This window comes from Protomyctophum bolini (genome assembly GCF_963924005.1).
Source record: "Protomyctophum bolini genome assembly, chromosome: 16".
In the NCBI taxonomy this organism is placed as follows: domain Eukaryota; kingdom Metazoa; phylum Chordata; class Actinopteri; order Myctophiformes; family Myctophidae; genus Protomyctophum; species Protomyctophum bolini.
Genome location: NC_137877.1, coordinates 1,387,953 through 1,412,369, shown reverse-complemented (window position 1 = coordinate 1,412,369; position 24,417 = coordinate 1,387,953). Strand labels below are relative to the sequence as shown.

At 48.4% G+C, this 24,417-nt stretch overlaps 1 protein-coding gene across 3 annotated transcripts in view; it reads right to left on the bottom strand.

The window, feature by feature from the left end:
- wdfy3 (WD repeat and FYVE domain containing 3) overlaps nt 1-24,417 on the bottom strand; it is a 150,981-nt gene that overhangs the window by 82,923 nt on the left and 43,641 nt on the right. For 2 of the 3 annotated variants that reach the window (XM_080786636.1, XM_080786635.1), the window contains exons 9-19: nt 23,394-23,593; nt 22,574-22,874; nt 21,157-21,258; nt 18,401-18,594; nt 15,757-16,028; nt 13,312-13,530; nt 12,363-12,446; nt 10,624-10,819; nt 9,115-9,329; nt 4,606-4,718; nt 3,053-3,305 (exon numbers count right to left, since the gene is read on the bottom strand). In XM_080786636.1, coding sequence (XP_080642762.1) covers nt 3,053-3,305; nt 4,606-4,718; nt 9,115-9,329; nt 10,624-10,819; nt 12,363-12,446; nt 13,312-13,530; nt 15,757-16,028; nt 18,401-18,594; nt 21,157-21,258; nt 22,574-22,874; nt 23,394-23,593 — 2,149 coding nt within the window. The remainder of the gene's footprint in view (nt 1-3,052; nt 3,306-4,605; nt 4,719-9,114; nt 9,330-10,623; nt 10,820-12,362; nt 12,447-13,311; nt 13,531-15,756; nt 16,029-18,400; nt 18,595-21,156; nt 21,259-22,573; nt 22,875-23,393; nt 23,594-24,417) is intronic. The other variant, XM_080786637.1, reaches the window with a different exon arrangement.

Genomic DNA, 24,417 nt, shown 5'->3' with positions numbered 1-24,417 from the left:
AGTGGGCGGACCTTAGAGTATATATGAATAGAGACGGCACCCGGAGGAAACCCTGAGGCCAAATGGACATAGTGGCCGAATGAAGGTATTGCAGCCTGGGCCCAAACACATGAACGCGCTGTCTGTTGACTATCATTGTACACGTTCACGACGGACGCACGCTCGTTCAACGGCAGCGCGTTTATGTGTTTTGGGGCCACTCGCCATTGCAATCCGTCCCAGAATGCACTCTGTTCCTATACCAGGAAGGAGGAGTGAAATCGCCTCATGCGCTTTTGAGCAACTTAATGCAAGTGGATGGGAGGAGAACTCGGGTGTAAATGGTGCATTTATATAGCGCCTTTATCCAAGGCGCTTTACATAGATTGTGCATTACATTCACCCATTCATACACCGATGGCAGCGGAAACCATGCAAGGCACCAACTAGCACATCGGGAGCAATTAGGGGTTCAGTGTCTTGCTCAAGGACACTTCGACAGTAACTCTGGGGGAGCCCGGGTTTGAACTGGCAACCTTGCGGTTCCCATCCAGGCACTCTACCCCTGAGCCACCGCCGCCCCGTGTGGTGTGAGGGTGTCTTCTCTATTCATATATACTCTAAGGGGCGGACGCGTTGGTACTATCAGTGTCGGAAGTGCTTCAAAATAGGAGCTCTGGGGTGCCGGGGTTGTCTCAGCTCGCTTTTACTCTGAAAGCCATGACCCGGAAACAATCTACTGTTGTTACATTGCTAGCTTACATTGCGATCGTTTTAATTTATACCATATATGATCCAAAAAGCGTTATATATATTTTGCGGGAGAGAGACGGACGAGGAGCAAGAAATGAAGCGCCAGCATATCGATCCATTCATCACCACGGAGAGTGCCCTGGATTAGGAGAGACGAGTGGGCGGGGCAGTGGGCGGGGCAGTGTGCAGACCTGTTGGTTAGAGGAGGGTTCTGTGGAGGGGGGGGGGGGAGGGCGTCGCCATGCATTGATTATTCCTGGACTATAGACGTAATCTGCATAATCATCTGGCATCGGCCCGACAGCACTGCCTCTAAATGTGACACCGTGTCCTGTCTGAGATGCCCTTCACGCTACGACCCCCCCTCCTCCACCCCCACCCCCACTCCTCGACCCCCCACTCCTCCACACTTAACCCGTTCCGACCTGAGATCAGATTTCTAAAAATGTTTCTAAATCCTGACTTAAAAAAGCTATGTTTCTATGTCAGTCGTTCTCAAACACTTTCATGTCACTTTTCACGATTCTTAAAAAAATAGCAGACCTACAAGCGAGTGGCGCACTATGAGCTTGTAGATCTGCTATTTTTTCAATAGCTAAATCATAACATAATGTTTAAAACACCAAAAGGGGTTCCCGCCCAGAATGGGTTAAGACTCCAGGCCTTTTTTTCATAAACCACTCATGAATGTTAATGATTTACAATGAAAATGACTCTAAACTAAAAGCCTTTATAGCTTTAAATTAGATGAAACCGAAGCCCTCGTTCTGTGTGAGTAATCATGACTTTCAGACCCCGACCGAGACCAGCTGGTGATGCCAAAATATATCATGTATCCTCAGTTATTTAAGATGTTTTTTCTTTTTACAAAAATGTTAATTGTTGGCCAGATTGCGAGGCATCGCGAGCACCGTACATCTGCTGCTTTCACAATGGAAACGAGTGGGGGGGGGGGGGGTTATTTTGGGGGGACATATTTAGAAGCACCCCATTGGTCAGTAACGGAGAGACCATTCTAGCATCAGTGACAGATTTAGACATGACAGCAACGGTGACACAGTCTGTTCCATGTCCACGGGAACGGGGGGCAGGCCAACTGTCACACAGCGGCACGTGCTCGCACACACACACGTGCGCATACACACACACACACACACACACACACACGCGCGCACGCACGCACGCTCACACACACTACATTCTTACGCACGTTTGGCTGACCGGGGGGGGGGGGGGGGGCAGTTGTTTATGTGCGTCATGCCGCATGGCGCGAAAAGCTGTGCAGTGCGTAAATGGCACCCTGAAATGTTGCTGGGTTGGCGAGGAGAACAGAACCACAGGATGGTTCTGTTCTCCTCGCAGAACAGAACCACAGGATGAGCTTGTAGATCTGCTATTTTCAGCATACAACCAAGTGTAAAATGACTTAAACTGGATCTCTTGTCCACTAGTCCCTTCCTAACATTTAGTCTTAGTTTTAGTCACCGTAGCTTAGTTTTCATTTAGTTTCCATTTAGTTTTCGTCAGTGAAAAAAGGTAGTCGACGAACATTTTTCGTCTTAGTTTTAGTCGACGAAAACAACACTGACCCAAAGCCCTCCAGCTCTATCAACCAATCAGAGAGACTCACCCGAAGCCCTCCAGCTCTATCAACCAATCAGAGGACTCACCCAAAGCCCTCCAGATCTATTCAACCAATCAGAGGACTCACCCGAAGCCCTCCAGAGATCTATTCAACCAATCAGAGACGAGACTCACCCGAAGCCCTCCAGATCTATTCAACCAATCAGAGGACTCACCCGAAGCCCTCCAGAGATCTATTCAACCAATCAGAGACGAGACTCACCCGAAGCCCTCCAGCGATCTATTCAACCAATCAGAGACGAGACTCACCCGAAGCCCTCCAGATCTATTCAACCAATCAGAGGACTCACCCGAAGCCCTCCAGAGATCTATTCAACCAATCAGAGACGAGACTCACCCGAAGCCCTCCAGAGATCTATCAACCAATCAGAGGACTCACCCGAAGCCCTCCAGATCTATTCAACCAATCAGAGGACTCACCCGAAGCCCTCCAGAGATCTATTCAACCAATCAGAGACGAGACTCACCCGAAGCCCTCCAGGGATCTATTCAACCAATCAGAGACGAGACTCACCCGAAGCCCTCCAGAGATCTATCAACCAATCAGAGGACTCACCCGAAGCCCTCCAGCTCTATCAACCAATCAGAGGACTCACCCGAAGCCCTCCAGCTCTATCAACCAATCAGAGGACTCACCCGAAGCCCTCCAGCTCTATCAACCAATCAGAGGACTCACCCGAAGCCCTCCAGCGAGGTGTCGAACTCCACGAAGGCGGGCGTGACGGCGGAGCCGTGCAGGCGCAGGATGTCGTGCGGCGTCGTCATGGAGACCAGACACTTGACGCGTGTGAGCGGCACGGTGCTGCCCTCTGCTGACCGCACCAGGGAGCGGCTGATGCGGTACTGCCCGTTGTCCTCGGCCGCCGGCGCCGCCGCGAACACGCTGTCGGGCCCGAAGCACCCCCCCTCCATGGAGAGGGTCATGCTGTCTGAGGGGGGGGAAGCACGCACGCACGCACGCACACACACACACACACACACACACGTGTACGCACGCACACATGTACGCACACACACAAACAAACACACGCACGCACACATGTATGCACACACACAAACAAACACACGCACGCACACATGTATGCACAGACACAAACACACAAACAGACGCACGCACACACACAACGGTACACAAGATTAATGAATGTTACTGTAAACCGTTTTATCACGTTTTCACGATTTTTCAAATGGCAGATCTTACAGGCTCTGGTATTTTTTTCAACAGCTAAAGATAAAATGCAAAGATAAAATCCTGGTCACTAAACTGCCTCCCCCTGGCCAGCCGGGGCGCCTGATGGAGGGGAAAGGAACTGGTTGGAATAACGTGTTCCTTCCACGCGCTACGTCCAACCAGGGAAACTCCCCCCTGTCAGGTGTAAAGGAGCGACTTGGACACTCAGGCATGAAGGAAGCATGAGTTCAAGTCCGTTGCTCTCCCCTTGTCCCCCATATATGGGGACTAGGTTGGTCTCCCCTTGTCCCCCATATATGGGGACTAGGTTGGTCTCCCCTTGTCCCCCATATATGGGGACTAGGTTGGTCTCCCCTTGTCCCCCATATATGGGGACTAGGTTGGTCTCCCCTTTGTCCCCCATATATGGGGACTAGGTTGGTCTCCCCTTGTCCCCCATATATGGGGACTAGGTTGGTCTCCCCTTGTCCCCCATATATGGGGACTAGGTTGCTCTCCCCTTGTCCCCCATATATGGGGACTAGGTTGGTCTCCCCTTGTCCCCCATATATGGGGACTAGGTTGCTCTCCCCTTGTCCCCCATATATGGGGACTAGGTTGGTCTCCCCTTGTCCCCCATATATGGGGACTAGGTTGCTCTCCCCTTGTCCCCCATATATGGGGACTAGGTTGGTCTCCCCTTGTCCCCCATATATGGGGACTATAGGTTGGTCTCCCCTTGTCCCCCATATATGGGGACTAGGTTGGCGGAGGGTGTGTAGAGCCCAGGATCACATTAGATGATGGACACAGGGGTGAAAAATGGGTTACAAAATCATGGGATAAAAATAAATAAATGCTGGATTCATAATAAGAATCATTATAATAATTATAATAACATCACGCATTTTATATACAGCAGCACCTTTCATGATGGGGACGACCAAAACTAGACGCTAACACAAAAACATCAAGAGACTACGACTAAAAACTCAAATCTAAAGTTTTTCTGTGAAAACCAACAACAGTGTATACTAAAGAGGAACAGCAGGACCTACTCCTCATGTCTGCGTCGTAGCTGAGGGAGCTGGGCTTGTGGACGCGGTACTGTTTGAGCAGCTTCTTGTCCCAGGCGCCGCAGTTCAGAGGGTTCCCCAGACGCACAAACTCCCTGTAAAACAGAACAAAAAAAATATGAAAAAATATATCGCCACGAGCATTAACAGTCACTAATATCTTATCCAACTATAAATGCGGCAAAAGTCTCTGGTGTGTATATTGTATATAAGCGTTCGCCCCACCCACACGCGTTACACACCCACACAGGGATTAATATATTATTTATCCTACAGACCTACACTATTACATCCATTATTGTTATTGCTACTACTTGTATTTGCCTGCATCTCTTTCCCTGTCTATCTTTCTTCTATGTTGTAGTATTTTGTTAAGTAATAATACTGTGTATATTATATTGTTGTAAGACAACTTCATTCTTGATCTGGAGTACACCAACCACCTTATTAATATGCACGGCATATCTTTAAAAATACTTCACGTGTCACCGGCTGAATAAACCATTTCCTGCACAAACCGTATTCTTTTGTCCGTTTCACAATCAATAGCAGTGCTATATGATTGTGACCTGAATGCAGCTGTTGCACTACGGCCCTTTGTAATGGTTTAGTCTAGCAGGGGGGTGCCCACTCTTCTTTGACTGTAGAGCATAGACTGTAAAAAATATGGACAAAGCGTTCCGCGGGTCTAACATGAACGTAAAATGAAGCCTGTCAGTCCTTGCAATGGAAGTCGCCATCTTTCTAGATCCGTTTGGGCCCAGCTGGCCATTGGCTGGCCCAGACAATGAGGCGGGACTTCCCCCCTTCTTCTTCGTTGGTTTTTATTTTGACTCGAGTGGGTGGGGGATCCCGCTCATAGACTGTAATGGTAGCCACGCCCCTCAGAACATGCGCGACTTTATGGTCATTTTTTTTATAAATGGGACCATAATTTTCCAAAAAGAATATTATGACATTAGAAATGAGACTTTAAACTAGTGACTGGACGCAAAAAGTATTCATGACCATGTTTATTAAGGTAATACAGTCTAGGTGAAGTTGGGCCAAAATACATGGACTTCTATGAGGCTATGGGTTTTTTTGAGCCCAATGACAGCGCCACAACAGGCCATTATATGAACTTTCATTTCCTCAGTGGCTTCACAAAATATCTGTCTGACTGCCCCCCTGCTGTAGAGCTACTTTCAAAATGACCAGCTGGGAAAGATCTACCCACCGAAAAACAATATTACGCCATTGCTGAAAATATGTACCTGATCTTGGGCTTTGGAATACCGGAGCTGGCGTTACATATTCAGACAAATACACTTTTGAATGGGAAATCGAGGGGGAAAAATGGAATAGGTTATAGGTAGGATTGTTTTGTATTTAATTTGTAATTCTACTATACAGACAGCAACACTCTTGAAGACAAAATACTTGCATTATGGGTTTGAGATGACAGGCCTTTTTTATGTCAATCAATCAAGTCACCTTAATTCAAGTGGCAGATGTGAAAATATTTTTTTAATATTTAAATTAAATATTCTTTAGAGGTAATGTGGTCTACCTGCACAGCCTTTGTGATCTACTGGTAGATCACCATCTACCTTTTGGGCATCCATCACACTACTAGTGTGACTCAGACTTCTGTCTGGAGTTAGTTAGGAGGACATTAGTTAGGAGGACATTAGTTAGGAGGACATTAGTTAGGAGGACATTAGTTAGGAGGACATTAGTTAGGAGGACATTAGTTAGGAGGACATTAGTTAGGAGGACATTAGTTAGGAGGACATTAGTTAGGAGGACATTAGTTAGGAGGACATTAGTTAGGAGGACATTAGTTAGGAGGACATTAGTTAGGAGGACATTAGTTAGGAGGACATTAGTTAGGAGGACATTAGTTAGGAGGACATTAGTTAGGAGGACATTAGTTAGGAGGACATTAGTTAGGAGGACATTAGTTAGGAGGACATTAGTTAGGAGGACATTAGTTAGGAGGACATTAGTTAGGAGGACATTAGTTAGGAGGACATTAGTTAGGAGGACATTAGTTAGGAGGACATTAGTTAGGAGGACATTAGTTAGGAGGACATTAGTTAGGAGGACATTAGTTAGGAGGACATTAGTTAGGAGGACATTAGTTAGGAGGACATTAGTTAGGAGGACATTAGTTAGGAGGACATTAGTTAGGAGGACATTAGTTAGGAGGACATTAGTTAGGAGGACATTAGTTAGGAGGACATTAGTTAGGAGGACATTAGTTAGGAGGACATTAGTTAGGAGGACATTAGTTAGGAGTGTCACGGCGACAACGAACTCAGGGCTCAAGACACAGAGCGAGCACGCACACACGTAACGCACACACGCACGCACATAACGCACGCACACACGCACGTAACGCACACACGCACGTAACGCACACACGCACGTAACGCACACACGCACGTAACGCACACACGCACGCACATAACGCACGCACACACGCACGTAACGCACACACGCACGTAACGCACACACGCACACACGCACGCACGTGTCCCAAAACAGAGAAAGAGCAGAAAGAGAGGAGAGAAAACGGAAGAGAGATTGACAGCTGGATAGATCCGTGCGGCCGTTCAGACCTCCTAAACCATTTAACTCTGGGAAGGAAGGCTACGGAGGGAAGCATTTCCATATGAAAAGACACAGCTCACACCATGCGAGTCAAATTACTTAACTATCCCCCCACCTCTCCCCCCCCTCCTCAAATCCTCCGTCTCTGCAGAAAAACCTCCCGTTTCGCTCGGCCGGTCAAGCCGTGAATGAGAATCAGTGGATTCCCCTGAGAGGCCCTCCTCGCCCCTCGTCTCCCCCTCCCCCTCCCCCTCCCCCTCCCCTTCCCCGAGTAGAGCTAGCTCTAATGAAACCACCTCTTAACTAATCTAACGTAGTCAAATGATTTCATTTCACTGCACGTTCCTGTTCAGAGCGTGGGCTGGTGGAGAATGAGACGTACTGACGTTTATTTCAGGCGTTTGAGGAGACTCCTCAAAGACCACACAGAGCGGGGTCACTGCATGATGTCATCGCAGAAACGTTCATTCAAGGTTAAGGCGACTTGTTAGAACGGCTAACAGCTACTGTATGTACCGCTACTAACGCTCAGTCTCTGCCTGGACTCTGGAGAGGAAACGCTGCTTAGCGTCGGACCTCTCATCCAGCCACCACTTCTGTTATTGTCGTTATGAGCAGAGCCTGGGAGGTGTTCTACCATGGGCTGCAGAGCCTGGGAGGTGTTCTACCATGGGCTGCAGAGCCTGGGAGGTGTTCTACCATGGGCTGCAGAGCCTGGGAGGTGTTCTACCATGGGCTGCAGAGCCTGGGAGGTGTTCTACCATGGGCTGCAGAGCCTGGGAGGTGTTCTACCATGGGCTGCAGAGCCTGCGAGGTGTTCTACCATGGGCTGCAGAGCCTGGGAGGTGTTCTACCATGGGCTGCAGAGCCTGGGAGGTGTTCTACCATGGGCTGCAGAGCCTGGGAGGTGTTCTACCATGGGCTGCAGAGCCTGGGAGGTGTTCTACCATGGGCTGCAGAGCCTGGGAGGTGTTCTACCATGGGCTGCAGAGCCTGGGAGGTGTTCTACCATGGGCTGCAGAGCCTGGGAGGTGTTCTACCATGGGCTGCAGAGCCTGGGAGGTGTTCTACCATGGGCTGCAGAGCCTGGGAGGTGTTCTACCATGGGCTGCAGAGCCTGGGAGGTGTTCTACCATGGGCTGCAGAGCCTGGGAGGTGTTCTACCATGGGCTGCAGAGCCTGGGAGGTGTTCTACCATGGGCTGCAGAGCCTGGGAGGTGTTCTACCATGGGCTGCAGAGCCTGGGAGGTGTTCTACCATGGGCTGCAGAGCCTGGGAGGTGTTCTACCATGGGCTGCAGAGCCTGGGAGGTGTTCTACCATGGGCTGCAGAGCCTGGGAGGTGTTCTACCATGGGCTGCAGAGCCTGGGAGGTGTTCTACCATGGGCTGCAGAGCCTGGGAGGTGTTCTACCATGGGCTGCAGAGCCTGGGAGGTGTTCTACCATGGGCTGCAGAGCCTGGGAGGTGTTCTACCATGGGCTGCAGAGCCTGGGAGCTGTTCTACCATGGGCTGCAGAGCCTGGGAGGTGTTCTACCATGGGCTGCAGAGCCTGGGAGGTGTTCTACCATGGGCTGCAGAGCCTGGGAGCTGTTCTACCATGGGCTGCAGAGCCTGGGAGGTGTTCTACCATGGGCTGCAGAGCCTGGGAGGTGTTCTACCATGGGCTGCAGAGCCTGGGAGGTGTTCTACCATGGGCTGCAGAGCCTGGGAGCTGTTCTACCATGGGCTGCAGAGCCTGGGAGGTGTTCTACCATGGGCTGCAGAGCCTGGAAGGTGTTCTACCATGGGCTGCAGAGCCTGGGAGGTGTTCTACCATGGGCTGCAGAGCCTGGGAGGTGTTCTCTGTACCTGAGCGCCATGGGCTGCAGAGCCTGGGAGGTGTTCTCTGTACCTGAGCGCCATGGGCTGCAGAGCCTGCGAGGCCAGCCTCTCGAACATCCTCTGCAGGGGGGGGTGCAGCGGGTGGTCTTCGTCCCCCAGCGCCTGGCTGCAGCGCTGTAGCAGCCTCTGGTGGAGGCCCGCCTCACACAGAACCTGCTGGTTCCGCTCGCTGTGGACCAGGAGCTGCAGGATGTTGGCCACGGCCAGCTGGAGGTCCAGGGCGTGCTGGGGGGAGGGGGGAGAGAGAGAGAGCGTTATCACATCTGACGGAACACAACCGACCCTCAAACAAACACACAAACATAATAATTAAGCAATAATATTACACTCGAGGGTGTGGGTTAACGTGATTATTGCCACGACAGTGATGCAGGTCAGGAACGAGACGAAGTAGAGTTCCGCAAGCATCACTGAATGTTGAGTAATTCCTGACAGGAAAAGTTCATGGTACAGGTACAACAATGTCAAGGTGAATAAAGCAATATCTTTCCCCATTACGACCAACACGCGTGGGCTCCGCAAGGGAGCGTGATTTCACCGCTATTGTTCACGCTGTACACAAGCGACTGTAGGAGTGAGTCAGATACATTACATAGTAGTGATAGTGATTGTGGGGGTAGGGTAGTGATTGTGGAGGAATACAGGTACTATAGGGTACAACGATTGATTCCAATTAGCTGACATGGAATTCCAACACTCATTCCATCTACAAGAAAGGTCAGCAGAGGCTGCATTTTATGCGCAGACTGAGACAGTATAACGTTATTAAAAAAATATATCATGGCACTCTTTCATCGATCCTTTGTGGAGAGTGACATTTTGTTTTGTTTCATGGTATGGCTCATGTCATTGGTCAATAAGAACAAACTCCATAAAATCATCAGCGTGTCCCGCAAAATAGCTGGGGTACGATTTGAGAGTATGACCTCAATGTATGAGACCCGTTGGGTACTCAGGAAGGGGAAAGCCATTACTATAGGGACAACACACACCCGTTACACAGACAATACCATCTTTGACCATCAGGGCGACGGTATATGGTACCTTCCCTGCAGGCTAGGGCCTCAAGATCGTTTGTTCCCATAAATATAGGACTTATGAACAAGCAGGCCCGTCTCAGTTCCGTGCATACAGTGTGCTGTGATGCCTCTTGGAACTATGACTGGTGGCCTTCTGTTGGCACTGTTTCTTTATTGTCTATGTACTGTCTGTGATCTGTTTGTTTCCATATGTTTTATGTATATCCTGATGACTGCTGTGCACAAAAAAAGTGCCACCAGATCTACAAGTGAACAACGTGTCGCAGCTTGTAGATATTTTCAGTATGCAACCAAGTGTAAATTGACTTATACTGGATCTCTTGTCCACTAGTCCCTTCCTAACATTTTAGTCTAGTTTTTATCTGTAGACAAAATTGCCAGTATATTTAGCCTTAGTCACCGTGGCGTAGTTTTCGTCTTAGTTTTAGTCTAGAAAATCCACACTGCTCGTGCTCTATACGGCGTTGGTGGTGGCTCACCTCAGGCTGACTGTCGGAGGAGACCGAGGGCAGGAGGTCCAACATGGCCAGGGCGGCTCCCGGGTGGATGACCACCATGTCGCTCAGCGAGGACGAGGAGGGAGGGGGGAGGTGCGACGGGTTGGCCAGGTGGAGCTTCAGGTCCGACAGGGCCTTGACCGGAGCGGAGGGCCCCGACGTACCGTAGTACCCATGCCTGGAGGAGGGGGAGGAGGGGGAGGGAGGAGGAGGGGGAGGGGAGGGGGAGGAGGAAGAGGTCAGTGCGTTAGCCATGCAGAATGCACCGCATACAGTCATGGATACATAACATACTGTACATATACATAACCCATTTAGACCTGATAACTGATTGTACGAAATAATTGTCTTCTAAATCCTCATGCCAACAGACGAGGCCAAGACTTGTCTTGGACACATAATGTGTCCGAGGTCGCACCAATGTGTCCGAGGTCGCCTATATGTCCGTATGGACATATAGGCAACCTCTAGGCAACCTATAGTGCGACCTCTAGGCATGTAACGATACACCCCCCCCCCCCCCGTGCTTTTCACAATTTTTATTTAACTACATTGCAAAAGTAGCATTACTTTTCATGTAACATTACTTAATTTATATGTAACTGTAAACATGCTTTTAAACCTAGCTCGAGTTAACATGTAAAACAAGTTTTCATTTTAGGATAGATGTAGACCTATTTGACAGTGCAGAAACATCTTAGGATAGATGTAGACCTATTTGACAGTGCAGAAACATCTTAGGATAGATGTAGACCTATTTGACAGTTCAGAAACATCTTAGGATAGATGTAGACCTATTTGACAGTGCAGAAACATCGTAGGATAGATGTAGACCTATTTGACAGTGCAGAAACATCTTAGGATAGATGTAGACCTATTTGACAGTGCAGAAACATCTTAGGATAGATGTAGACCTATTTGACAGAGTAGAAACATCTTAGGATAGATGTAGACCTATTTGACAGTGCAGAAACATCTTAGGATAGATGTAGACCTATTTGACAGTGCAGAAACATCTTAGGATAGATTTAGAACTATTTGACAGTGCAGAAACATCTTAGGATAGATTTAGACCTATTTGACAGTGCAGAAACATCTTAGGATAGATTTAGAACTATTTGACAGTGCAGAAACATCTTAGGATAGATTTAGAACTATTTGACAGAGCAGAAACATCTTAGGATAGATGTAGACCTATTTGACAGTGCAGAAACATAATTGCCTTCTGTATTAGTACTGTATTAATGAGCATCAACGACCATCAGCTGGTCACACACAGTCCCCTCTGCAGGCCTCTACTACTGAAAGTGACTGCATGGAGTCTGTCTCATTTCTCTCCAAAAGCACTTGAATATGATGGAATATGATTAAAGCTCACATGTCATAATTTATCTTTTTAATAAATCGATATATATATATATATCGTCAGGATTAATATCGATATACGATATATCGTTACATGCCTAGTGACCCCTGAAACTAAAATATGAGCTGTGTAACATTCATTGTAACGTCCAGGTCAGCTGTCAGTCATGGTGACACCCATTCATTATCAGCCAATCAGCCGTTTGGTTTGATTTGTGTGAAATGGAGCCGAGAGCGTGAAAAACATGCAGCGCGTGGAGGAGAGAAATAAGAGACAGAGACACAACGAGAGAGAGACAGACAGTGGGTAGCGTGTGCGACGTGGCGTGTGCAGAGCGTGTAGCGTGTGTAGCTACCTCTTCCTGGCGAGGGCTGGCGTTCCCCACGGAGAGGGGAGGGAGGTCTCATGAGTGAGGCAGGGGGGGACCTGCTCTGCACGACTACACACACACAGACACACACACACAGACAGACAGACACAGACACAGAAACAGACACACAGACACACACACACACACAGATGTGCAGAAGGCCACACCCCCAGGAAACACAGCCGGACAGAACACAAGGTTAGAGGAAGTAACACAAGAGAGAGAGAGAGACAGACAGACAGACAGACAGACAGACAGACAGACAGACAGACAGACAGACAGACAGACAGACAGACAGACAGACAGACAGACAGACAGACAGACAGACAGACAGACAGGAAGAGAAGCAGTTAGTTTTAAAGCCGACAGGAGACAGGACACAAGCCCAATTTGTAAATGTCATTAATTAGCCGTTCCATTTTCAAAACAATTTTTGATATCTTTTAAAAATAGCTGAACCTTTTGGAGGAACCATTTAGCAGAATGTTGCCTATGATGATATGAGCAACACAGCCATGATGACAGGGAGAGCGTGGGTCATCAGCCCAGCTGACCGGGAGCTTTGCATAGACGCACCGACGCAATAACAACAGGCTAATGCTAACAGGCTAACAGGCTAATGCTAATACACTGACGGCAACATTGAAAAAATGTATAATCCTACAAACATTTTCCAAAACATTTGATTGATTCCAAACTCTTTCTCCAGGTCTGGAAAAACAGTATTTCTGACAGTCTCCAAAACAACATTGTTTATTTGCATGTTTCCAAGTGACATTGTTTGATCCCATAGCCTGGACAGATGGCCAACTCCACTGATGGGACCATAAGTGAGGGTAAACTTAAGCTAAAATGAGCTAAAACGAGTGAGACACAGTACCGTCTCACTATGCACTCGCTGCTTCCGCGACGTGGGAGTCCTAGCGGCACTGACCTGTCGAAGGAGTCGGTGGCCATCTTGTGCAGGTAGATGAACAGCTTGCTGCAGTGTCTGAGCGTGGGACAGACGCTGTCTCCGCCGCCGCAGCCCCCCCCGCCGCCGCCCGGGGCCCCCTCGTCCTCCAGGAGCCTCTGGAACGGCTGGGCGTTGGAGGGGAACACCGAGGTGGAGGTGGGCCCCAGCTTCTTGGTGTCCGAGAAACACCCCAGGAGCCTGGAGGAAGGACAGAGAGACTGTTAGAATAACACCCCAGGAGCCTGGAGGAAGGACAGACAGACTGTTAGAATAACACCCCAGGAGCCTGGAGGAAGGACAGGGAGACTGTTAGAATAACACCCCAGGACCCTGTGGCAGGACAGAGACTGTTAGAAACACCCCAGGAGCCTGGAGGAAGGACAGAGAGACTGTTAGAATAACACCCCAGGAGCCTGGAGGAAGGACAGAGAGACTGTTAGAATAACACCCCAGGACCCTGTAGCAGGACAGAGACTGTTAGAATAACACCCCAGGAGCCTGGAAGAAGGGACAGGGAGACTGTTAGAATAACACCCCAGGACCCTGTAGCAGGACAGAGACTGTTAGAATAACACCCCAGGAGCCTGGAAGAAGGGACAGGGAGACTGTTAGAATAACACCCCAGGAGCCTGGAGGAAGGACAGGGAGACTGTTAGAATAACACCCCAGGAGCCTGGAGGAAGGACAGGGAGACTGTTAGAATAACACCCCATGAGCCTGGAAGAAGGGACAGGGAGACTGTTAGAATAACACCCCAGGAGCCTGGAAGAAGGGACAGGGAGACTGTTAGAATAACACCTCAGGAGCCTGGAAGAAGGGACAGGGAGACTGTTAGAATAACACCCCAGGAGCCTGGAGGAAGGACAGGGAGACTGTTAGAATAACACCTCAGGAGCCTGGAAGAAGGGACAGGGAGACTGTTAGAATAACACCTCAGGAGCCTGGAGGAAGGGACAGGGAGACTGTTAGAAACACCCCAGGAGCCTGGAAGAAGGGACAGGGAGACTGTTAGAATAACACCCCAGGAGCCTGGAAGAAGGGACAGGGAGACTGTTAGAATAACACCCCAGGAGCCTGGAGGAGAAGGACAGGGAGACTGTTAGAAACACCCCAGGAGCCTGGAAGAAGGGACAGGGAGACTGTTAGAATAACACCCCAGGAGCCTGGAAGAAGGGACAGGGAGACTGTTAGAATAACACCCCAGGAGCCTGGAAGAAGGACAGAGATATATGAAAGATATATCCATATACTTATATTAAAAAAGCACAAATGGCAGATCTACAAGCTTGTAGATCAGCTATTTCCGCTGTTTTTTATTTTTTATTTTTATTTAAAAAAAAGAAATTGTCATATCTGCCCTATGAAAGGCAAATATAATTTTTATTCTATTCCAAAATGTCCAATGACGGAAATCACAATTACATCGTTAATCGCATTATTAATGCTGTAATTAATGTAATTCAGTAATGGTCCACTTAAAGGTGAACTCGTGACAGCGTGACTGTACTGTACTGTACTGTACTGTACTGTACTGTACTGTACTGTACTGTACTGTACTGTACTGTACTGTACTGTACTGTACTCCAGCTGTAGAAAGGTCACCCAGTCAGCATTCACTCCCAGGATGAGGAAGGGGTTTATTTACTGGCTAAATATACAGTGAATAATTAGCAGCGATGGAAAGAGGACCCCCCAGGGAGGAGGGGGAGGAGGGGGGACGTCTCCTGATTGGAGGGGAGGAGGGGGGAATGTCTCCTGATTGGAGGGGAGGAGGGGGGGAATGTCTCCTGATTGGAGGAGAGGAGGTAAGTAAGGAGACCGAGGAGGAGGGCTCCACGGCGCGGGTATTTCACTCACATTTGTCCCTAAAAATAGATGTGTGAGAATCAGGGGAAAAACACAAACACACTTTCCTCCTCCCTCCTCCCACCCCCGTGACTTTTCACTAATGGCAAGCTGAGAGAGAGAGAGAGAGAGAGAGAGAGAGAGTGCGCTACATGCAGGCACATACATAAAAGTAAAGTATGACAAAGTCATACTTTAGTTAGAAAGGACAAATATATGTGACCAGAGAGACTGCTATTTCAAGTCTGAAATAAGTGTCAGAGCTGAAATCGACATGTAAATATGAAATAAATGCCCAAACATGTAGCTAAGCTAGGTGTAATGTTAAGTTAATGTTAAGAAGTGAACCTTTCAAGCCTGTTTTCTCAACTCGCTGTTTCTCTAAAAGACATTACTCTATAAGCCATTTCTCCAAAACTGGTGGATCAAACTGAACAACCAATATGTCTACATTTGCATATTCTGACGGGTCCCTCTCCCTGGCACAAAACATCATCAGACGGCGGGTATACCGCCGCGCCGCGGGCCGTAAACAAAACAAAACTAAACTAAACGACGACAGCGTCCTCCTGGACTCACCTGACGGCGTCGGCCAGCTTGTCGTACTGGATCTCGGTCCTGAAGAAGTGTGAGTTGGCGGGCTCGTAGCGCATGGCGGCCGTGAGCGTGCACAGCACCGTGTGGAGCAGCTCGAACACCTGGTTCTGGTTGGCCCGCTCCCAGCCCTGGCGCGGCGGCGCGCACAGAGAGCGCTCCATGGCCACCAGGAGGGACGTCACGTACACGAAGCCGCCCACCTTACGGAACACGGTGCGCGTCCGGTGGCTCTCACGCAGCACCGCCAGCAGGGCCTGGATACGGGAGGGAGGGACAGACAGGAGGACAGGTGAGACGGATGGGAGGGACAGATGGGAGGCGTCGTGGTAAATTAAGAGATGAACATTTAATAATACTCTAAGTTGCAGTATGAGATTATCTCCATCTGTCACACCCCTGTGGTGCTGGTTTGGTCCTGTTTGTTGTACGATGTTACATCCTATTTGTTGAATGTCTTGAGGCTATGTTGAGGGTTTGGTTATGGTGGGAGTGAGCTATAAAAGCTGTCGCCTTTTTGTGACTCTGTGAGTCAGACTGGGATTCCATACATGAACAGGTCATGTAAGTCTTGTCTCCTTTACTCGAGTAAAATCCTTATACTCCATTACTCTGAATGCTTGTGTTGCCTCTTCTCATCATTGTCTTTTGAGCATGTGTCCCACAGACTGAAATGAAAGAGTTACCGTGTGGGGGTCCCCATGGGGGGTCCCCAGAACCCCAGGGGGTCCCTAGATCATCCAGACCCCCAGGAACACGGCCAGGGTGCCGGCCTGGCTCCGGAGAGCTGCCCCGTGTCCGAAACGGTGGACACGGTGCTCTGTAAACTAAATGAATCCCAGATTAGGAGACTTTTCCCTTTCCATCCAGAGGAGAAAATAATTACAGGAACATGTTAATACTCTCTCTTCCACGCGGGATTTGACCTTATCACAGCAGACCTTTTTTTTCCACCTGTGGGATGGTGATAATTAAAATCCCATGGGCCGGGGGATGTAGATAGGTTAAAAAAAATAATAATTAAAAAAAAAGGAGGGGTTAACCTTGGCCTTCAGAAGACGTGACAGTTGAGTCGATATGAGGGAGGATGATTTGAAACAGCAAATTAGCATTCTGAAAGAATGGCCGCTAATGCATTACCATTCATGTTGGTTAAAATGCGTGCGTGCGTAAATGGTGCATTTATATAGCGCCTTTATCCAAGACGCTTTACCTTCACCCATTCACACACCTTTACATACGGTAGATTGTGCATTACATTCACCCATTCACACACCTTTACATAGATGGTGCATTACCTTCACCCATTCACACACCTTTACATACGGTAGATTGTGCATTACCTTCACCCATTCACACACCTTTACATAGAGTGTGCACTACATTCACCCATTCACACACACATTCACACACCTTTACATAGATTGTGCATTACATTCACACATTCACACACCTTTACATAGATTGTGCATTACATTCACACATTCACACACCTTTACATAGAGTGTGCATTACATTCACCCATTCACACACATTCACACACCTTTACATAGATTGTGCATTACATTCACCCATTCACACACCTTTACCTAGATTGTGCATTACATTCACCCATTCACACACACATTCACACACCTTTACATAGATTGTGCACTACATTCACCCATTCACACACCTTTACATAGAGTGTGCATTACATTCACCCATTCACACACATTCACACACCTTTACATAGATTGTGCATTACATTCACACATTCACACACCTTTACCTAGATTGTGCATTACATTCACCCATTCACACACACATTCACACACCTTTACATAGATTGTGCACTACATTCACCCATTCACACACACATTCACACACCTTTACATAGATTGTGCATTACATTCACACATTCACACACCTTTACATAGAGTGTGCATTACATTCACCCATTCACACACCTTTACATAGAGTGTGCATTACATTCACCCATTCACACACATTCACACACCTTTACATAGATTGTGCACTACATTCACCCATTCACACACACATTCACACACCTTTACATAGACTGTGCATTACATTCACCCATTCACACACACATTCACACACCTTTACATAGACTGTGCATTACATTCACCCATTCAACACACACATTCATACACCGATTGCGGCGGAAGCCATGCAAGGCACCAACCAGCACATCGGGAGAAATGTGGGGTTCGGTGTCTTTGCCCAAGGACACTTCCACATGTAGACAGGAGGAGGAGGAGGAGCCGGGATTCGAACCGCCGACCCATATGGATCATTGGACGACCTGCTCTACCTCCTGAGCCACAGCCAGGTGTGTGTGCGTAGGTCTGTTATGAGTAGCAGCTCCGCGCTGGGGGCAGAGTGCAGTGTGTGTGTGCGTAGGTCTGTTATGAGTAGCAGCTCCGCCCCCGGGGCAGAGTGCAGTGTGTGTGTGCGTGCGTGCTCCCTCACCCTCAGTATGTCGGTCTTCAGCTGTAGCTCCGCCCCCGGGGCAGAGTGCAGTGTGTGTGTGCGTGCGTCCCCCTCACCCTCAGTATGTCGGTCTTCAGCTGTAGCTCCGCCCCCGGGGCAGAGTGCAGTGTGTGTGTGCGTGCGGTCCCCTCACCCTCAGTATGTCGGTCTTCAGCTGTAGCTCCGCCCCCGGGGCAGAGTGCATGAGACCCAGCAGTGTGCCCATATCGTCGTCTCCGCTGGGCGACAGCACCAGCTGCTGGATGATGAGCAGGGCGTGCTCGCGGCACTGCCGGTACTTCACGATGTTGTGGACGCAGCGCGCCCCGCCGAACTCCCTGAACAGGCCTGGGGACAGACGGACGGACGCCACGGGGGACACGGACAGACGGTGGACAGTTAGTAAGGTCCTGTTAACCCATTCTGACCTGAGATCAGATTCTATGAATGTCTTCTATATATCCTGACAGTTTTCTGAAAAAGCTTATGTTTCTATGTCAGTCGTTCTTCGATTTTTCTAAAATAGCAGACCTACGAGCTCGTAGCGCGCAACTCGGTGGCGCGCTATGAGCTTGTAGATCTGCTATTTCTCAATAGCTAAAGCGGTTTGATTTTTGTATTCTTTTTTTTTCAGTTTTTCGTGTGTCTAGAGGTGACAGCACTTCATTAGAGCCCTTGATGTGCTTGTTATATCATGTGTTTATAATAGCTATATATTTGGTGTTGTGTTTATAGCTATCTAGCTATATATCTGGTGTTGGGTTTATAGCAGACTCCTCACTCAAATGTGCACTTTGCAGTTTGGGCAACTCCAAAGCAAACTCCACATGATGTCCCAACATTTTATTTACCTGCCATAGTGTCAACACCTTTATACCCGTGTGGCATCGCTGGTTAGACTGACATATTCACAGATACCGATATGACAAATAAGGGCCGATCCAAGAGAGACACATACCAAAAGAGAGACTCGTTTGACAGTTAGAGGACGATCAGTACCGCACGCACGCACGCACACACACACACACACACACACACACACACACACGTACACAAGTGCGTGCACAGAACAATGTTGTCGTCTGTGGTGGTCACATGATTTGTGGTGACAGCAGCATGGAAACTAGAGCCCGACTGACTGTCCCTGATGAATACACAAAGCACCGTCTCCTCCTCCTCCATTTATCTGAGAGTGTGTGTGTGTGTGTGTGTGTGTGTGTGTGTGTGTGTGTGTGTGTGTGTGTGTGCGTGTGCGTGCGTGTGCGTGCGTGCTTGCGTGTGTGTGCGTCTGAGTTGCGGGGCGAGGGACAATGACAGGCGTAAGAGGGAGAGAGCATTGAGAGTGACAGCGAAGAGAAACCAGGAGAAAGGACTGAGAGAGAACGCAGGTAAGTGATGGACCTGTCCTTACAGCCCCTGATTTTTCAGGGCCGTTCAAACTGGAGGTCGACGCGAGTGACAGGGGGGGCGGGGGCAGTGTTGGTACAGGGGGATGTTGAGGGCATTGATCACCCGGTTTGTTATTTCTCAAAGAAATTCAACAGCACTGTTGAGAAAGAGTTACTCGCTATGTTGTTGGCGTTGCAACATTTTGAAGTATACGTTGGGTCTAGTGCGCTGCCGGTCACTGTGTATACAGATCATAGCCCGCTAACCTTTTTGTCCCAAATGCGCAATAAAAATCAACGCCTGATGCGGTGGTCCTTGTTACTACAGGACTTCAATGTAGATATTCAGCACAAGAAAGGGAAGGACAATATAATGGCCGATGCCTTGTCCAGAGCTCATTAAGGAGGATGTCGAGAGATCAAACATTCTTTTGGGGGAGAGTGTTTAATTTTGGGAAGGGGGGTGTGATGATATTAAAGGTTATGCAGAGGAAGTCGGGCAGTATGTTTTCTCCTGTGTGTGACAGTCTGTGTGTGTGCGCGCACGCGTGCGTGCCTGTGTGTGCAGGCTCGCGTGCGTGCGTGTCGTGGTGTGAGTGGGTGATTGTGACAGGGGGAGGACCATGGAAAGACGCAGCCTCGACGGATTGGAGCACAGAGGACGACGCCAGGTTTAAAGGGCTGTCAGAGAGGCGGCGACAGCCAACCCGTATCTTCCTGACTCCCAACCCGTCCACTCCGCTGTTAGCTCTTTAGCCATTTGTGCATTGTGAAGCCTGAACAGAGATGTAGCTAAATGTAACCTTTGCATCGCTTGATCCAGAATGTAGCTGACAGATCACAGTCCGACTTGAACGGCCTCCTATCACTAGGCGAGGGTTCTCAGCTAAGGTCAGAGACCTCGTCACGAGGTCTCTGACATCACAACCAGGACGTCAGGGATGACGCCAGGGGTGACGTCACCCCCGACGTCCCGGAACCACAAATACCGTGCCTACGCAAGTTTAAGACAGTATGAATTGAGAAAGAACCAGGATCACGTAGCGGACCGCAGATACCATATCAAGGTCTCAAGTGACCCCCAGTTCGAACTTGCGCTCAAAGGAAATAGGCCCTGTCCCTAATCCTTCGGCACCATACTCACAAGAGCAGATAAGGAGGCCCTGTTGGGTCTCGGTTACAATAAGGGAGGGGGGCTGATCTTTTGTTTTCCCGTTTATATATTGTTTTCTGACAGGGAGGTTAGAGCTTGTATTTAGTTTGGGGTTCATTGAGGCAAGCGTTCACTTTTCCGTTCTAGTTTGTTTTAATGTTCAGTCCTCCCCTTCAGCCCCTTGGAGATTTTGTACCCTAAATGGCCTGAAGTGAAGAACGCAAATAAAAAGAAAACATCGAAAAGTCAACTGTTTGGACGGCGGTTTTCTTCGGGAGCTGGGAAGGTCGGTTTTCCACACTTGTTGTCTCGGTTCCCCTAGGCCGAGACATCACAGTGTGTGTGTGTGTGTGTGTGTGTGTGTGTTACCTGCGTTAGTGTTGGAGCCCTGGAGGAGAACAGTGAGCGTCTCCATCACCAGCCAGGCCAACTGCTTCTGTTCCTCTGCTACTGCGTTGTTCTTACATTCACCTGCTCCGTGCACACACAGTCACACACACACACACACACACACACACACACACAGTCACACACACACACAGTCACACAGTCACACAGTCACACACACACACACACACACACACACACACAGTCACACACAGTCACACACACACACACACACACAGTCACACAGTCACACACACACACACACACACACACACACACACACACACACAGTCACACACACACAGTCACAGTGTCACACACACACACACACACACACACACACACACAGTCACACACACACACACACACACACACACACACACACACACAGTCACACACACACACAGTCACAGTCACACAGTCACACAGTCACACACACACACACACACACACACACAGTCACACACACACACACACACAGTCACACAGTCACACACACACACACACACACACAGTCACACAGTCACACACACACACACACACACACACACACACACACACACACACACACACACACACACACACACACACAGGGGTGAAAAATGGGTTACAAAATCGTGGGATAAAAAAAAAGAAAATAATAAATGTGATGAGAGGAAGGACAGGAGGAGGTAGTGAAGGAGGCTACGTACGGTACGTGTCGTTTTTACTTCTTCTCACTCCTTTTCGGATATGCTTAGATTTCTTTCTTTTTTGTCTTTTTCCTTTTATTTCTTCTTGCTATTTTTTTTACTATTTATTTTAATAGTTTTTCCTTGTGATGTGAAATGCAATGTGAAAGGAATTGTTCTGTTTTATTGGCATATTCGAAATAAACATGACAAACAAACAAACAAAAATACGTCAGTGGTACTACACCATGAACAACATGAAACATCCCTAGATGTTTCAGTTAAATCCTCAGTATCCTTAGGCCAATATTCAAAAAACATCTAAAGAAATATCTTCTTATTTCCTTCCTCTCTGTAGATTACATGTTTTACCTTGATGCGTTATATTTTCTTTTGTGTGTTTGTTGTTGTATTGTTTATTTCTGTTTTTTGTGCAGTCTGTGTTTTTATTTCTTTACTGCACAGCTGCCCCCCCTTTGACAACTTGTAGACTTTTGTACTGTTTCTTTATGAGCTTTTAATATTTTAAACCAATGACCTCTTCCTACAGGAAAGGATTCCAAATAAGCCTTCTGGCTTCTTCCCTTCCTTGCATTGTATTTCTGTTCTTTGATATGTTATTGTCTATTTTTTTGTACTACATGCTAAATAAATAAACCTAAACCTAAAAACATAATGATTTTACAACATAAATCGGGGGGTCCCGGGGACAGACGGCGCTCTCTCACCGTGGTCGTTGTTGGGCGTGGTGCAGGAGGTCTGCTGCTGGCTGCTGGCCGTGGCGGGGTCCTTGAGCAAGGCAGCGTACTTGTGCAGCAGGTTGACCAGAACCTCCAGCAGGCCCACCTCCCGCAGCACGTCGCTGAACAGCGGGTCGTGGCGCGCCAGCTTCAGCAGCGTGCGCGTGGCCGTGATGCCGCACGCCGCCGAGGAGGAGGACTTCAGGAGCACGCTGACGCTGAACAGCTCCTTACACGGGACGTAGTTCAGGCTGAACACCACGAACTCCAGCAGCTCAAAGTACTTGGCCTGGTGGGGCGGGGGGGGGGGGGGGGGGGGGCAACAGTTAATTAGTTGGCCTGGTGGGGAGGGTAACAGTTAATTACTTGCGCAAGCAGAGCGCACAAGTAATAGTTTCGCCTGGGACTCGTATTGTGCCTGATTTGCTGGGACCAGAGTACATGGTGTGTATATTATATGAATAACTAGCTCTCAATGATGACGTAAGAAATATGTCAAAGCCAACTCTGATCGTGACATATCATGAAAATGAACACAATATTTTGGGCCAATCAAATCATTAGAAAGAAGAAAATAAAGGCAGGATATAAAACTTATAAATGATTTGATCGGCCCCAAAACATTGTGTTCATTGTCATGATTTGTGACGATCCGAGTTGGCTTTGTCCGCGGCGTAACCGTCTTTAAATAAATACTTAAAGAAAAGCCTATGGGGAAAAATGCATTGGGAATCATTTCCTGGGCCACTCGTCGTTCTGAAAGGGGGAGGGACTGCGACGCTCTATTGGGCATCATTTCTAACCATACCTGTGCGTCGGGCAGCTTGGCGACCCGCTCGGCGAACTGCGACAGCGTGTGCTGCGCCTCCAGGATGAAGTAGTTGGCGGGCTCGGCGGCGTAGATGTTGCCGATGGCGTCCAGGAGCGTGCGGGCCAGCCGCGAGCTCTTGGCTCTCAGGAAGGCGTTCTGGAGCACCGAGAAGGCCTGGAGGTTCCGCACCGCGTGGCCTGCAGGGGGCGACAGAAACACACCAAGAGAGTTAGACCATGTGACTCTACAGTTCTACAGGTTTTGATACAGAGACAGCAAGTAAGACTTATTTTTACCAGCTGCAAGCTGGTCAATATTAGCTTGTGAAAGTCCCGACAGGAGATCATTTTCTGCTGAGCCTGCTCTGTCACCAGTTGGCAACACTGGTTGCCAAGCCTGCATATTTCCAGCCTAACGTGGATTCATTCACAGTTGCTTGCCTGGTTTGGTTTTTGGAGGCTGCTTTAGCTTATTTCTGTCACGACAGTTGCCACCACTGGCAACAAACCCATAACATCCCATCGTCTGCACGGCATGGCTAGTCGAGGAGTTCTGATTGGCTGCCTCGTCTCCAGCCATGTTGCCTCAGAATTATTTAGGGTCACTCATTTGAGCATAACAGCGGAGCGCAGCTAAAAAGTGGCATAACGTCAGCAGCAGACCCACAGATAATAATAATGCAGCTGGTAATTAATTGATTTAATCAATTTGGGCTTGTTTTCTTTTATCCAAAATGTGTTAATATCACAGGCAGACTCTTCACACACTAGAGCACGTCTGAAATAAATGTCAGATCTGAAATCAACATGTAAATATGAAATAAATGCTTAAACATGTAGCTATAGGTGTAATGTTAGAGTCCACAGAAGACATGTAAATATGAAATAAATGCTTAAACATGTAGCTAGGTGTAATGTTAGAGACCACAGAAGACATGTAAATATGAAATAAATGCTTAAACATGTAGCTAGGTGTAATGTTAGAGACCACAGAAGTGAACCTTTCAAGCCTGTTTTCTCTG